Consider the following 16,157-nt stretch of genomic DNA (forward strand, 5'->3'; position numbering starts at 1 on the left):
CTGGAAGAGTAAGTGTGTAACTTTTGTAAGTAAGAGGTGAGCTTTCGGTTTTGGGGCTTTGTGGTAGAGGAATTTGAGGGCCTGGCACACTTAAATTAAAACGGTGTTAATGGGGCTGAGCTGGTGAGGGTAACATCAATAGAAGGAAAACCCAAAGTACCGCTTGGGATTTCAGAGGCAAAGAAAAGCAGCCTAACTTGTTATCACTGTGGAGGGCAGCCACATGGAGGTGGTGGGAAACCTACAGGCTAGTAAGGAGAACTAAGCAGTGGGGTTTGAGCAGTCGAGAGGGATGTGGTGTGAGAATGGGGGAGCCTATGAAGAAGAGGCAGCTGAAGCAAAGTGTGGTGACAGAAGAGCAAAACCTTAGCCTAACTGCTGAATCTGACCCAAGTTTTCCTCTTGATAGTATGAAGCATAGCCACTAAGATGATACAGGTACAGGGGGAAACTGGCTATGCATTTCCCAGCTGTGTCCAGTACCATGTAGGACCACACCCCAGAATGGCTAAGTTCAACCCAACCTAGGCTAGGTTGAACTGGGTAAGCTGGAATGGAGCAAGCTCTCCCAGGGTGTGTGCTGAAGTTTGGAGGAGCCTTTCCTGAGTCCTGCCACAGACCTTCATCAGGCAGACATTCAGGAAAAAATACCCCTGCACTCCCCACATAGCTTCGCCTCTTTTCAGATCAATCAACTAGTCATCTCTGGTCCAGCAACTTGAAAACCTTCAGCTTTGCTTCAAAAGAATTTATGAATTCCCCTCACAGTTCAAGTGCATTCACCAGGGGTGGGGAATTCCTTTAGATCTCTGCTGAAGAATGCTTTTAAGTCAGGAGACGGCTTGTATCTACAAAGCAAAGTTGCTTGCTCACCAACCAACTCTCTGCTGGAAGCACTGTGTTCCTCAGAAGAGTCACTGTTGTTCCCCATTCCCTCTTGCCTATCTGTAAACTACCCCATGGTTGAGTAAATATTTTTATTATATCCTATGCCAAGCTTTCTTCCTCCTCCCACAGTAGATGATGAGCATTGGCTCCCTTTGACTGCAGATGAACGCCCATGTCTGAAGGAAAGCTGGCCTCACTCCAGATCTCAGCTTCGCACATCCTGGCACAATGTTTTCGAACATCAAGCTGTAGCAAGAAAACAAACTTCGGTTTTCTCTTCCAGTGTTAATATCGCCACCCACAACCGCTACAGCAAGCTGTTACAGCTGTTCTTTCACAGTCAGCTGATAGGGCAATAGGATAAATGGGGAAGAATTATCTAGCTTGGTGCATAACTGTAATGGATGTGGTAACCAGGGCAGCTTCTGAGCTTCACAGTGTGGGCACTGTGTGAAGAGGAAGGTTCAACAGGCTGGACATGTCCTCCTCCTTGCCAGAGCAATGCTGGTGCCCCAGGTCATGAACTCTTGCAGTTGTTCCCAGTTCCTTCACAGGCAGCCCAGCTCAGCCTGCTCCAAGAGCAGCATTTGGCTTAAAAAACCTATTTTTTTCCCCAGCCATCCACTTGCAGTCAAAGCACCCCTTTTCTGTCTCCTCTTTGCTGCCTCTTTCTGCCTGGTTTATTGGTAAAAGCAGCAGAGGCTCTGTGGGCAGCAGATCCAGGGCCACAGCCCAGTGAGCTTGGCTGTGTGCAGCATGGTATGGAAAGCGAGCTTGCTGTGCTGTAAGAGCTCACTGCTCCCCTCCCGGTGTCTTGGGGAGAAAACTGTTTGTTAGCGATGATCCTAATTGAGCATGTGCTTCAGCTTTCTAGTGGAGCACATTTTTTTGGCCTTTCGGTGGCAGCGTTGTATTTAATGTTATCGACAGAAGCCAAAGGTCTGCAACCTCCTCTCTGCCAAATGAGATCAGTGTCCTGCGCTGGAGGTCTGAAGCTCCACAGTGCATCTGTCTGTCTGGTGGCCCTGCTTTCTCTGATGTGCCGATCATTCGGTCTCTTTTCTCTTTGTCCCATCTCTGTTCTGTGTCTCAGGGTTTTTAAGCATCTCTCATGTGAATATATCACATCTTGAGCCAAGTAGAGTTTAGTTTACATCAGGTTTTTCATGAGCTTGTGGGCAGTCAGTGGCAAGGTGGCTTTATAATGAGCTTGTATCTGCACACCGCAGGGTTTGTGCCCTGTTGGTGACCCAGGGAGCTGGCAGCGCCTTGCCAGTGTAGGCAGGCTGCCATGGGCTTGTTCACGTGTGTGACCTGTTCATCACGCTGGTTGGAGTTATGATCAGGGATCCTCTTTTCCCACCTGTGTGACTGGCTTTGGCCTCTTCCTCCTCTCAGTGCACCTGGATGTCCTGGTATGTGGTGCTATGCCTTGGACTGGTGAGACCTCCAGCTGCTAACAATGCACTGGGAGGTCAATACCCAGATTTTCCATCAGCACATTCCCACAGGCACCCTGGAAGGAGGAGATGCATTGTCTTTATCGATGCTTATGTGTGTTTTTAAAAGCTATTGCCCAGGCACAGCTGTGACCTCAGTGGCATAGACAGGACCTGTGCCCCCCAGCAGATTCAAGAGGGAGCTGCTGGTTGCTATCCTCTTTGTGCAGTTACTCTGCTTTCATTCACTGCAGGTAAAGGTGAGCATTGCTCTTCCAATTGCACCTCTCTTCTCTCTGCTTCCCTCTGCTTGGAACCACGGAATTATCCCCATCCTCCATTGTATTTACTGACTTCTTAGCATCTGCTGGATCCAACTGGGAGCTGCCCTGCTGGTAATCAGTGTCCCCCCAGACGTGCTCCTCCCTGGCTGACTCAGTCGGCTGCAGCGCTTCGGCACAGCCCTTCCGAGCAGAGAAGCAATTGCTCTTTCTGCCCTGTCTGTCTAGAGCTCTCCCCCCAGCCCTCCCGGCAGTTGAGTCACTTCCTTCTTTAAATCTGGCCTTAAATCTTCCTTTTCTTTGCGCCCTGTGATTCACTGCCTTTGTGAAGCACTTTGCAGAGCTCTGGCTGGAAGATGCTGAACAGGGATGCTCGCGGTGTGAAACGTCCTCCTTGTCTCAGAGCCACAGCAGCGAGCCCCTCTCCGAGGGCTAGTTCCTGCTGCACTCCGCTAAAAGGTGTCTCTTTGTATCAGGATTTCTCTTATCTTAGCATTCCTCTCAGTGCTACATGTGACGTAGTAATAGGAGCCAACTCCTGCCTGCGGGCAAGCGCATGTAGTTTCCTTTGACATCAGCATGTGCCTGTGAGGGCACAGCTCAACCGTTTCCCCCCGTTTGATTAGATTCAGTACGGGAGTCATTACAGGATCTCTGCCACTCCTCCCCATCCCTCCTGGGACTTAAGGAGCGTTGCTGTTAGATCTGAGCTGAAATGTGCTCACAGAAAGGAAAGCTTCAATTCCTGCCCTGTAAGCCTGGATGTATTTTTAGTGTAACATCTACAATCTTCAAATTTTCACATTAAGAAATTTCTTGTTCCTTACCTGCAAATCTCCTTGGCCTTGGACCCTCTCATGTCTAAGTGCCTCATCTCGTCACAGCTTCCTGTTGTGGAAGGGAATCACCAACCAAGAGGGTAGTTAAAAGATGTGGTACCACTGAAGTTGGCTAGACCTGCTCCAGTTACCACCAAAGCATATGATAAAATGTGCCAAAGATTTTTAATCTTGCTTTTGGCTATGACTTGGGTAGTTAAGCACTAAATCCATTTCACTACCCTTGCAGCTTAGGCATATGAAGATGCAAGTTGCTTAGGCGCTTAGGGAGGTGTCTTGTGTGTGCCTCAGCCCCAGAGTCTGGGTAAGGCCATGGACCAGACCTGGTTCTGTGAAGGTCTGGTGGCTTCCTCAGGACAGTGATGCCCAGGCCAGTGCCAGCAGTGTGAGAGCACATTCATGAAATATGGGATTGGATGAGGAGAATCAGTGGCAGACTGTGATGCTTCAGTCACTCTGTAAGGGAGGGTCTGTTTGTGAGACTGTTGCACTTAGAAATGCATGCAGGCTGTGCAGCTACATCTGTTTGTAGCTCTGGTTTTCTAAAACATGACTGATGACGATTTTTCAAAAAGCAACAAAAAGTCATTTTCCGGTACAGTAAGTGTGCAAATGAAATTAAATGTCTATTGTAAAGTAGCTTTGTTTCTACAGAGGGGACAGGGGCTGGAGTTTGTTGGGAAAGAAGACCTCTGGTCCAAGAGAAGGACTTTTTGTTTTAACTGATTCCTACAGGAGACATGGCAAGCGAGTAAATGAGAATTGCGGTTTCTAACAAATACTGATAATCCTAAGCTCTGATTTTTAATAAAGCTTCAGCAATCATATTCTTCACCTTCAAAACAGGCAGCTCTTCAGAACAACATAACATCTCCTTTGCATACTGATCTTACCTTGCATACTAAGCTTACATTGCATATATTTGTTTTCTTCTGCTTAGAATGAAGTGATCAGCCAGCAGCTCTCTGTTATTTTCACTCATTGCTATGGACCCTACCCTATTCCAAAGCTCGTTGAAATTAAGCGGAAGCAGACCTCTCGCCTTGGTAAGTGTGACTTGAAGATACTTGTTGGTTCTCCAAAGAGGGTTGTGGGAAGTCTACATCTCTGGCTGGGTGCTTGGGGGAGCATGAGGCAGAGAAAAGCTTGGATTTGAAAGGCAGAACTAGAAAAAGGAAGGGTCCCAAACTCAGCCTGACGTGAAACTCCTGTTGGAATCAGGAGGAACATCAGGTGCATTAGAGTGGAACTGTAAATCTGCAAAGATTTGTCTGTGTTGCTGATATTGGGCTGGGTTCCAGGGCTGGGGCCCGGGGCCAAACATCTGTCTGCATCTCAGACCGCTGTAGCTGGCTGTGGGTGACGCTACAGTGGCACAGTTCTTCCAGCCCTGCTGACAGAGCCTGAGTAGTTGTAACATGACTGAGAGAAGACCCCAGTAATTTTCCCTCTTCCACTTGGCATGAGGACTTCCCTGTGCAGGGAGAGGGGCATCATAGGGTATATATGACCCTCCAGCATCTGTTCAGCTGCAGTTTGCTTTGGGTAGCAGAGCCGAGAGGCTGTGCCAGCTCTGTATGGTAGGGACAGCTGGCTGTCATCTCAGCAAAGGTCGTCACGGACTTCAAAGCTTTGAATTCCCTTCATCTGAACTCCACGTGGCTGTCTAAGGGGCTTCTGTCTCAGGCTGTCCAAAATAGTTTTATGGGCTTTACTCATTAAAAAGAATACCCTTTTACACTATTGTCTTCTTTTGTCAAAACAGGAAGATATTCTGTATGTTCATCATGTCTTCCAAACCAAAGTTACTGGGGTTTTTTTCCTTCTTTTTGTGATTCTAGATCCTCATTTTCTTAACAACAAAGAGATGTCAGATGTTACGTTTCTGGTGGAAGGAAGACCATTTTATGCACATAGAGTATTGCTATTTACTGCATCACCAAGGTAAAATATAGAGACATTTCTGATCTTTAACAAAAATAGAACTTGATTTTGTGGTTTTGCTCCCCTCCCTACCCCCACCCCCCCCACCCCTTTGGCTGCTATTAAGATTCTTTGAGGGCTAGTGGCCCAGTCTTCAAGTTTTCACTAAGCAGAACATCTCAACAACTTGTTTCTGGTTGATCTGCAGGACGTTTGACAAATGCTCCCATCACTAGATTCCCACCCAGTAAATGCTCCATGCTTCTGGCCATGCATCTGATTTCATTCCACTGAGGCATGTTTGCATGGAGCTCATTGCTGTGTCCAGCTCTTAATCATAGAAGAGTCTCAATATTTTGATTCTTAATAATTGTTTGCCTTTGTATGCGGTCTCCAGGAAAAACAAGCTACTATCACACAATTCATTTGACATTTTTTAAATAAAACTAAATAACTACAAAATGTATCATACTGTATCAAAAGGAAGTATTTATAGTCTGTTCCCTGTGCTCAGAAGGCTGGACATGGGTTACCCAGCTCAACCCAACCTTAAAGTTGCTCACAAACCTTAATTTTATGCAGCTTTATAATTAAAGGTGTACTTTTAAACAAATTCATCTGGCTGTCCGTAAGAGCTTATTTCAAGATGTGGCAAGGGCAGGCCACTGAGTTTGAGTAGTTTGAGCAATGTGGGAACTGATGCTAGTCATGCTGCCAACCCACAGCACAGAGTAAAGAGATTTGCATAAAGCAACTGCAGTATCTGACCCTGCTTTCAATTAAAAAAATGGGTATTTTGGTTTTGAGCTTATTAGTAGAGGTACAAACATGTTCCAAACTCCAGCTTTAAACCTACTAAATTGTGTTCATAATAGAACTTGACACTAGTGAAAGGAAATCAGTTGTTGTCCATATTTTAATTAACAAGATGCAGTCGTGGTATGGAAAAGGTTACCATCCAGCATATGCTGGTCTTGATAGATAAGCCAAGCTTCGCACTGCCGCTGGAAGGTCAGATGAATTACCAAACAGAGGAAGTACAGGGGCAGATGTATCCAACAGCGCATTTCCCATTTTTGCCTTCTAATTGAATGGGAATACCTGGGTTTGAGAAATAGGTTGCTACATATGTTTACATCTCATGTAAGTCTGCAATTATTAACTAAAAATGTAGAGTTTTTACTGAAAATTGTGCCTGAATTTCGGGTTTTGATAATCAAAGAACAGCAACCTATCCAGTTTTCTCTCCTGCCTCATCTTACACAGTTGTATTGAGCTTGCATAGAAGCATTAAAAGTCTTAGTGTAGTTGTTTTAATATTTTGTTCCAAATCATTTTTTTAAAGCAGCATAATGGACATAGGCCAAAATTTATCTCCTTCAAAAAAGAAGATGTGCAGTTTTTAAATGTGTTAAATCTTCCTAAAAAGTCATGGTGCCTTCAAGAAAAAAATATATTTTGGTTTTGTTATATGCATCATTACAGACTCTGAATTTCATATGTACATTTTGTTCCACTGTGATATTAGACGTATTTTTCCAAAATGGCAAATTGAAATCTCCTAAAAGAGAGGCTTATTGCACTTTATGTCAGTGTCTAAATCTTGATGCTTTTTGGTGACAAATCCATTCATTTCAAGTGTACTGTTTTTGTAAGAGCTGGTGCTGTCCTTCCACTTTACCGTACTTCTTCACAGAGGTAATTGGGCTGGTATTTCAATCTTGCTCCTTTTTATTTAGGTTTAAAGCATTGCTGTCTAGCAAGCCCTCATCTGATAGTACTTGTATTGAGATCAACTATGTGAAGTACCCCATCTTTCAGGTAAAGTCAGTTCTCATGTCAAATTTGAATGGAACATGTAATAGGAACATCATGCCCTATCCAGATTAGTATGTATGTATTTGATAAGCACGTAGCTCAGAGTAGTGGTTTCATGAGCACAGGCTTCATCTCCATTCATACACTAAGCTGCAGAGTGCTATTGATTGCCCGACCAGACACAATAGCATGCATTTCACTTATATGAGCTACGCAGACAAACAGTGCATGTCAAGGTAAAGCACTTGATTCTTTTTTATCTTGTTAGCTCTTTCTGTTTTTAATGGACAGGCTTGGAAAAGACACAGTTCATTCCCTTCCTTAACAGTATTGTTCAATCAATTTTTTGCCATGAAAAACAGACCTTGCTTTCTCTATCTGTAGCATATACATGTATATGCTTCCCTCTATTTGAGTCAGAGCTGAGACAGTTCCATGTATTGACTGTTACCGCTGCAGATAATTCCCAGCTGCCTACAGTAACTTTAGGCTTGCTGGAAGCTCACTGCAGAGGGATCTTAGCTGGCTCCTATCACAGTGCAGAGCCTCCCCCACTCTTTCTCATTATCCATGCATGCCCACACACAGCTGGGTGAAGGTGGGGATGCCATTGCCAGGGAAGGAATAAGGGAATAACCATTATATATGCTATATTTTCCTGAATCAAGATGTACTTAACATACTGAGAAATACACTGAAAATTCAGAGTGAGTTAATCAGCTTCTTGCAAACTGTTTGGAGCTCACCAGAAAGTCTGGACAATGTGGCTGGTGAGCATTAAGATGCTAGACTACCTGTAAGAAGGTAACATTGAACTGTGCAGAGAGAGAGAGAGAGAGAGAGAGAGAGTAACCAAATACAGCTTGAGATCAAGAGGATTGGGCCAGTTTTACCTACAAATCCTTGGTGGTATCTGAGAGCCTTGGGTATTGCCTGAAACCTTTACATCACCTTCTGTTCCCTGATGTCTTGGATTGCTTTTTATAAACACTCCCTTTGTTTTATTACAGCTGGTTATGCAGTATCTTTATTATGGAGGTGCAGAGTCACTCCTGATTAAAAATAATGAAATCATGGAGGTAAGAGACATTTATCTTAATTGCAGCAGGAGCAATGCTAAGTGATCTGTGTACCATTCACCCAAGGGCACGTGGCCATTGGGCAAGACATGAACACTCCTGTAAGAGCCAGCAGTGCCTCACCTGGAGTGCTCAGACTGTCTGCAGTCCTGCGGGAGACACTTTTATCTCCTTCTCTGCCAGTTGTGGGTTGTGGTTACTTCTGCCAGTATGATGCTGATTGTCAGAGAAGAAGGAGTAGAAAAATTATGATCATCAAGCAAAAAAAGTATCTGAAATAAAAATATCTAGTTAGATGCTTTGAGAGGCTCTTCCAAGGAAATGCAAAGCTGCTATTACCAAAATCTGGAAGCAACTCCAGCAGCGTAGCATACCATCCTTTCTCTCTCTCAGCCTTATAGGCAAGATGCTCTGCTCCAGCTGGGCTGGTCAGCTTCCCTCTGCCACGCTCTCACTTTTGGTTTATTAGCTCAGGCTTACATGTCCACACCTATCTCAGCAGTGTAAAGGCATCCGGTTTGGTTCTTCGCTCGGGAGAATTCTTGGGCCTGTACGTGGATTTAAGCATGCGAGAAATCCTACTGGAATCACAGTTCAGTTTAATTTCAAGTATGTGACTGTCAAGTTTTCTGAATAAAACCTTAGGCTTCTCCCTGACATATAGAGACTTCTTTGCCCCCTTCTCACTGGATGTAAAACCTCCAGTGCCGTTGTGCCCATTTGTGAAAGCTAAACCACGTCAGCTGGAGCTGGCTGAGCCTTCAGTGTAGCCACACATCCACAGCCTGTACCCTCTTCCAAATACTGTGTGCTGTTGTTGCCCGCTATGATCAGGCTACCACCAACAACTATATAGAACTAAGAGATACTGAGCAAATTCTTGACAATGGTTCAGGGAGTTTTCCTGTTGACAGTCACCAAATTATGGCAGCCAAAAAGAATGCAGGACAGTAAATAGTAAAATCAGAGCAACTTAAATAGCTGATAACCATCAGTGTACAGATTATAGTCTGCCACCATGATGTTTTATTCTTGCCTACATTAGTTGGTCTGTCCCTATGACACTCATGTCTGGGGCATCCATGTGAGCCTTGGCATTTACAAAAGTACTGCTAACCAGAAACTGGGAGCGACTCTTCTTTGGGATGCAAGTGGCCAGGGTGTATCAATTCTGATGGATACAGGGACATATGTACCAACCCTGCTGGTAGCCAGAGGATGGAACTGGTGAAGACTGAAATTATCCCTCTCCAGCGCAGCTGGTGGATTTCTAACTAAGCATACCCACATGGACTTTCTGAGCTTTACAGGAAAAGGTCACTGATTCTCTATTTCACTCGTAGTTTTGAAAGAAGCTCCTGAATTTCTAACCTTTTCTGAAATAAGGAGTCTTAGACTAGGCAGTGCAATGCTTTATAGAAATGCATGTGTTGTCACCTAGACTGTTAAAAAGCCTGTGCTGCAGTTCAGCTGACTGCTTCCTCTACTTTTGTGACATCTCAAAACTTCTGTGACTCAAGACTGTATGACTGATTGATTGATCTGTTGATAACAGATCTGGCCACGGTTCCTCACAGTTTAAAATAATTACAAACCAGCACGTGACTGCTTGAGCCACAGAGGCAGCTGGAATAGGATTTGGCTTTATCTTTCAAAACTCCATTTAGCAACTTGCCTTATTACAAATATGATAACAAGAAGCACCAGAAATACTCCACAGAAATCTTTGCTGCAATTCATAATTGGGGCCAGCTGGCTGCTATCACATCAGCACTGCAGATTTCTAGCACTTGAATTTATTTATGGGCTTAAAACAGAGCTTGAGCGACTGCATAGGAGAAGTCAGAATAATGTCATGGAAGTTTCAGGGGTTTGTTCCTCAGCGCTTTTACCTAGCAGCGTGAGAGCTCTTTTGGGGTTCACAGGGTAGCTTTTTGTCATGCAGTCCTAGATAGTAAGGGCCATGTAAATGCCTAAACACCTGAACAGCTTGGCCTAAGAGACCTGGCTGGGTTAGAGCAAGGTGTCAAGCAATGAAGAACCCCAACCTGCTTCCTAAGCCAGAGGGAGAGAGCCAGAGGCAATGACCTACCACAGAAAGACAGAAAATTAAATTCTTCTTCTCTACTGCAAAAGGACAGAAAGGGAGCAATAGGGGAGATCTTAGCACCACTGAAATCATTTGGAGAACTCAGAATTTAAGTAGTTTTCCCTCCACAGGCTTCAGGTCACAGTGTACAGTGGCATGCAGAGATCCCAAGGCAGCGCCAGTCCGGGCAGTATATCCATAGGGTGGGTGCAGGGCCAAAGCGAGAAGTTGGCTTGAGTCCTGATGGCAGGAGAGCCATGCAGCGATACAGACACGACACTAACATGAGTGTTAACTTGGCAGTGCTTTTGCATTGTATCCTGCCGTGCACCCGCTCCTTGAAGTAACATGAAGCCAGTGTTTCAGTGCCCTTGGCCTATACGTGACCTTACTGCTGCTCACCAGCTAGAGCAAGGAGCATATAGAGATCTGATTCCATTTCCTCGAGCCTGCTGAGCTATTAGGTTTGAGGTTTAGTGCCTCTCTAGATTTTTAAGACTGCCCAGGATGGTCATCATCTGGTTCTTGGTCCTGGCCCTTCTGCTGACATCCCTATGTCCAGCCCAGGTGCTCGATTCAGCCAGAGCTTGGGGAACAGCTGAACCAGAACCCTTTTTTTCTGGAATGTAATTGCAGATCTCTCCTTGCAGAGTCATGTTTGCAAAGTGACCAAAGACTTTCCAGGCTGCCATTTCCTTTTTCTCTCTCTCACACACCCCCCATTCCAAAGCCAGCATGTGGATCTGAGCAGCCCATAGCGGTCTGTCTGTACAGCTTCCCACAGTGTCATCCAGAGGGGACTACAAAGAGTTGAAGCAATCAAGTGATCTTCTCATTGTGACTGTCAGTACTTTCACACTAACTGAAGCAGGGGCAGAGAAAAAAAAAATGAAACAGTAAAGAAGCAAACTCTGATTCTGTATCACTCAGCAGTTTTGACTTTTTTCCTTGCTTTTTTTTTTTATTATTTTTTTTTAGCTTCTCTCTGCTGCTAAATTTTTCCAGCTTGAAGCTTTACAACGACACTGTGAGATCATTTGTGCAAAAAGCATTAATACAGAAAACTGCGTGGATATTTATAATCATGCCAAGGTAAAAATAACCACATATGCTTGCATGTTATGTGTCTGTCATCATACTCGTAAGTCAGTTTTACAATAAGTAGTGATACATATATCATATGCTTAGTACATTTGTTACATATTTAAGATTTGTCATTCGTTTATTGGGACTGAATGGCTGATGGCTACCTAGCATAGTGACAGTCCTAAATCACGTAGAGTAAGAGCATCGGTGGCAACTTCTCACCCCCTAAGTTGTTCAAACTCAATGAGTGTACCACTGTGTGGCAGACCTATCCCTTATCATGGCAACCCAAACTGCTGAGTTATTCAACAGGAATCACCTAAGTGAATAAGACACCTCTCTTTCACCTTCCAAGCTGCATTTTCCCATTGCAGTTTCCCGTTTTCTTCCCACCTGAAGCCCACTGGGGTGATACACTCAATGCTGATGACAGTTTGTCAATATATATGGCAAAGTGCAACGTCTCGGAGCTGTGCAAGGACGGTAATGAGAATTTTATGTCTTGGGAGAGGAGAGATTTGCAGCTTCTTATTGGAATCAAATTATTTACTTAGCTTGTGAGGGGGCCTAAGCCATTAGGCATAAAAGCATGGAATTTTTTGACCTAGAAAACCTATTTTTGCTCATTGATGGAGGTGGTTGCCACATTGATTAGTTTCAGTTTTTCTCCTCCTCTTGTGTGCTTAGTAGTTAGACTTTCATTTGGAAGACTGAAATGGTATACAAATAGTTGCAATGAAATATTTTAAAGCATTCCTTAGATGTTTTTTTCTATAACTTACATGGTTATACAAAAGATTAAATGGTGCAGTGTGACATGGAGGTTTGATTGAACAGGGTAATACCGCAGATTGCTCCAAACCCCTGCAGATCTGACCTCCGTTCCCATCATCAGGTATTTCCTACAGAGAGTAGTAATGTTAGGTCTTGATGTACAGATAACGTGCAATCAGTGTTTGAAATAGCATAAAGGTCCACCTATAAAATGAATAAGAAATAGGGTATATCTGCAGGTCCGTTTATTGTAATAGCAAAAAAAAATCAGCTGTGCAGGAATGTTTTGAAAAACACTTGATTTATCTTGTAGCTCGTGTGGGAACTTCTCAATTTGTATTACTGTTACTAAAAGTAAAATGAATAATTTTGTTTTAAAATCACATGTTTTCTTTGAATTGTGAAATGTGGCTTCGTCCTGTTTGAAGAAATTTCTTACATGGAGTTTTAGACCTGTCTGAGGGACTTGTACACTGCTGATGCTGGAACTGAACAAACACAGTGGCTAAATCCAGCTCCTTGTTTACCTGTAAGGGCCCCAAGCCTGCAAGTTTTTTGTGCCTACCTCTCCCAACAGAGGCCGTGGAAATGGTGTATTTGAGAGGCTTTTAAGGCCAGGGTCCTGTTTGCACTGACATGGGTAGTACATTACAGATAACCACGCTAGCTATGAATGAAACCTTGACTTCTGGAATTACTTAAGCCACATCACCCTAGAGCTCTGCATGGGCTAATTTACCCTGCTTCCAGTAAATTACCAGGGCTAAGCTTCATACTGCTATAGCTAGAAGGTTTCCAGGACCTGAACTCACACATTTAAAGCTAGTTCAGATACATCTCTATTACGCTGTCTTCAGAGAAGACACTCCATCTTTTTGCTCCTGGTCTGTGTGATGTGCAGGTGATTAATCTGAGCACAGACTGTTCTGCCCAGAGTGCTTCCGTCACTCAGTAGCTTCATTTGTCTGTTCTGTGAATACGCGATAATGGTATGTGGCAGAAGAGGCCAGATGGTCCTGATGAGCCAAAGGAGCTTACATGCAAGCTCAAGCACAGCTTGCCAGCCAACCATCTGCCTTTCCATGTTGCTCTTTGAAGTGTAGAAGGAGCTCATGTTAGACCACAGTAAGGATGGGAATAAGGTGAGCAGGCACTGAAGCCAAGAACCACCACATCAGCCAGGAGCAGGTCTTCAGTAACTTGCTCCTGTTGTGGGTACCATTTCTAGTCCTTGCTACTTTGTAAGCTCAGCTGCACCTGCAGGAACTCGGGGGATGATGAGACCTGCCTTTCCATTGGGGGATGTACAAGCAGGTTGGCCCAGAGATACACCGAGCACGGCCTTTGTCATCATGATTGAAAGATATGATTTGGTGGAAGCATAGCATGAAGTGAACACAGATTTGGAAAGCTATCTGGGGGGCGGGGGGCTAGGTTGTAGAACAGTATTTAGCACGGTGGTGAGGTGTGTAAAAGGAGCTGTAGGAACAAGAGGTTGAGATCCTGGGTTAAAGAGGTGAAGTACTGGTAGGAAGATGAGACAATGTGGATTTGGTCACATTTACAAAAGTTGAATTGAGAGTATTAAAATCATCTGTGGTGTCCCTGTGGGCCTGCCATTCTTCAAATTGCAACATAGAGTCATAGAATCATGGAATACCAGGTAAGAAGGGACCTCAAGGATCATCTGGTTCAACCTTTCTTGCAAAAGCATGGTCTAGACAAGATGACCCAGCACCCTGTCCAGCTGAATCTTAAAAGTGTCCAGATTTGTGGAATCCACCACTTCCCTGGGGGGATTATTCCAATGGCTGATTCTTCTCACTATGAAAAATTTTTCTCTTGTGTCCAATCAGAATCTCCCCAGGAGTAACTTGTACCCATTGACCTTTGTCTTTCCCGTATGATTCCTTGTATAAAGGGAGTCTCCATCTTCTTTGTAGCCACCCTTTAAATACTGGAACATGGTGCTAAGGTCTCCCTAAGCCTTCTTTTCTCAAGACTCTAACAAACCCAGTTCTGTCAGCCTTTCCTCATATGGCAGGCTTCCCAGTCCTTTGATCATCTTTATGGCCCTTCCCTAGACCTTCTCCAGCCTGTCCACATCTTTTTGCGTAGCGAGGACCAAAGTGTGTGGCCCCACAAGCACAGAATAGGGTGGGATAATGACTTCATCTCTGCTCGTGATGTCCTTATTGATGCAACCCAGCATCCTGTTGGCTTTCTTTGCCACAGCAGCACGCTATTCACTCATATTGAGCTTCTTGTCCACCAGAACCCCCAGGTCTGTCTCCACAGAGCTACTCCCTAGCTGGGTAGATCCCAGTCTGTGCTGCACTCCTGGATTATGTTTTGCTAGGTACAAGACCTTACACTTGTCCTTGTTGAACTTGATAAGGTTCTTGTTAGCCCACTCTTCCAGCCTATTGAGGTCCTCCTGCAGGGTGGTTCTCCTTTCTGAAGTGTCTGCTTCCCCACTCAGTTTAGTATCATTGCCAAAATTCATCAAAGTATGCTTGATTGCATCATCCAGATCATTTACAAAGATACTAAACAGCATTGGGCCCAACATCAAAGGTAGTCATTTGATTAGTATCACTTTAAGGATTTCATTTGTCACAGCCTTTGTCACTGTTCTTTACTTCCAGAAAGAAATTAAGTAATTGGGCAAATTGGATTTATAATGGTGATTGATTAGTTACCACTAGATTCCAGTTGTGTTTTACATGAATGCCCCCAAACTCCCAACAAAATCATTTGGACTTTCAAATACATGCCTAAAACACTCAGCACTTGCATAGATTGCAATCTGGGCCTCAGAACAAATCAGAAAAAGTACATTATTTCCTCAGTCTCACAAATATATTGAAGTAATGAATGGGGATGAATGGTGTTTCAGAGAAGAATACAGATTCACTCACATGCTGTCACATCCACTTGCAAAACAATGCGTTCATAATCTGATGAAAACTTGCATGGTTTGAAATCAAGTTAAATTCATTCATTGTCCTTGGGAAGACAGGTCCTACCTAGTCCTAGTCTGTTTTTTTTCTTTTTTCTTTTTTTTTTTTTTTGTTTGTTTATTTATTAACCATTTCCATTCTTAGTTCTGAATGTGATAAGGTGGTAGTAGGTGACACTGCTGTGTAGTTGTTCCAGACTGCACCCAAAGCTCTGAAATGCCCGAGCACTTCTGGCCCTTCAGGCTGCACCTTGCAGCCAAAGGTTCCTGCTTTACTCAGGGCCCGGACCTAGCAGTCTTTCTTGGGCAGGAGGACAGGCTGAGCACTGCTGTCTACACTTGCGTGGCTCGCAGTTACACCTATAGTGGAATATCACAGCTATACTCTTTTTATGACCACAGGATCTAGCCAGTGGGTGATGACCAGTATGGGTCACCCATCAAATAACCAGTACAGGTCACTTAAGGTTTGCTCATACATTTTCACTCATGTGTTTAAGGTTTGCTCACACATTACAGTATCCCTGCCCTATTATCCTGACACAGTGCCCGATGCAAGGGAGGTACTGACAGCCCAAGCCATGTGCTCTACAAACCTCCATTTCTCCTACAGAGATTCCTCAAAGCATAAAACTTTGCATGACAGGTTTCTGTCCCATGGCACTCGTATGTCCCATCCTGGCTAAGGATGGCATTCATGGAATGGTCCGTAGTATGTTTTCCCAAACCTGTAGTTTTAGGGTGTAACCTCTTGCATGAAATCATGGGTCTGGTGAACTCTGTGGTAGAACTCCCACCAATTTCCAAGGGAGGAAAGCTCAGCCCCTGGAAGTTTGTTTCCTTAACAACCAGAGCCTTATAGCATAGAATTTTTACCAGAATCATCAGCATAAAATACTGTTTGATTAAGTCCTTCTTCTCCATGTGTGTACACCTGTAAGCATTACTGTGCCTGTCTGAAAGGCTTAGCTTGTGTATT

The 16,157-nt window shown here is 44.2% G+C and overlaps 1 protein-coding gene across 3 annotated transcripts in view; it reads left to right on the top strand.

Moving 5' to 3' along the window:
• Positions 1 to 16,157, top strand: part of ABTB3 (ankyrin repeat and BTB domain containing 3) — a 187,641-nt gene that overhangs the window by 163,355 nt on the left and 8,129 nt on the right. For all 3 annotated transcript variants that reach the window (XM_055710670.1, XM_055710671.1, XM_055710672.1), the window contains 5 exons: positions 4,388 to 4,493; positions 5,289 to 5,391; positions 7,110 to 7,191; positions 8,199 to 8,267; positions 11,335 to 11,448. In XM_055710670.1, the coding sequence (XP_055566645.1) occupies positions 4,388 to 4,493; positions 5,289 to 5,391; positions 7,110 to 7,191; positions 8,199 to 8,267; positions 11,335 to 11,448 (474 nt within the window). The remainder of the gene's footprint in view (positions 1 to 4,387; positions 4,494 to 5,288; positions 5,392 to 7,109; positions 7,192 to 8,198; positions 8,268 to 11,334; positions 11,449 to 16,157) is intronic.

This window comes from Falco cherrug, chromosome 5 (assembly GCF_023634085.1).
Source record: "Falco cherrug isolate bFalChe1 chromosome 5, bFalChe1.pri, whole genome shotgun sequence".
NCBI lineage: Eukaryota > Metazoa > Chordata > Aves > Falconiformes > Falconidae > Falco > Falco cherrug.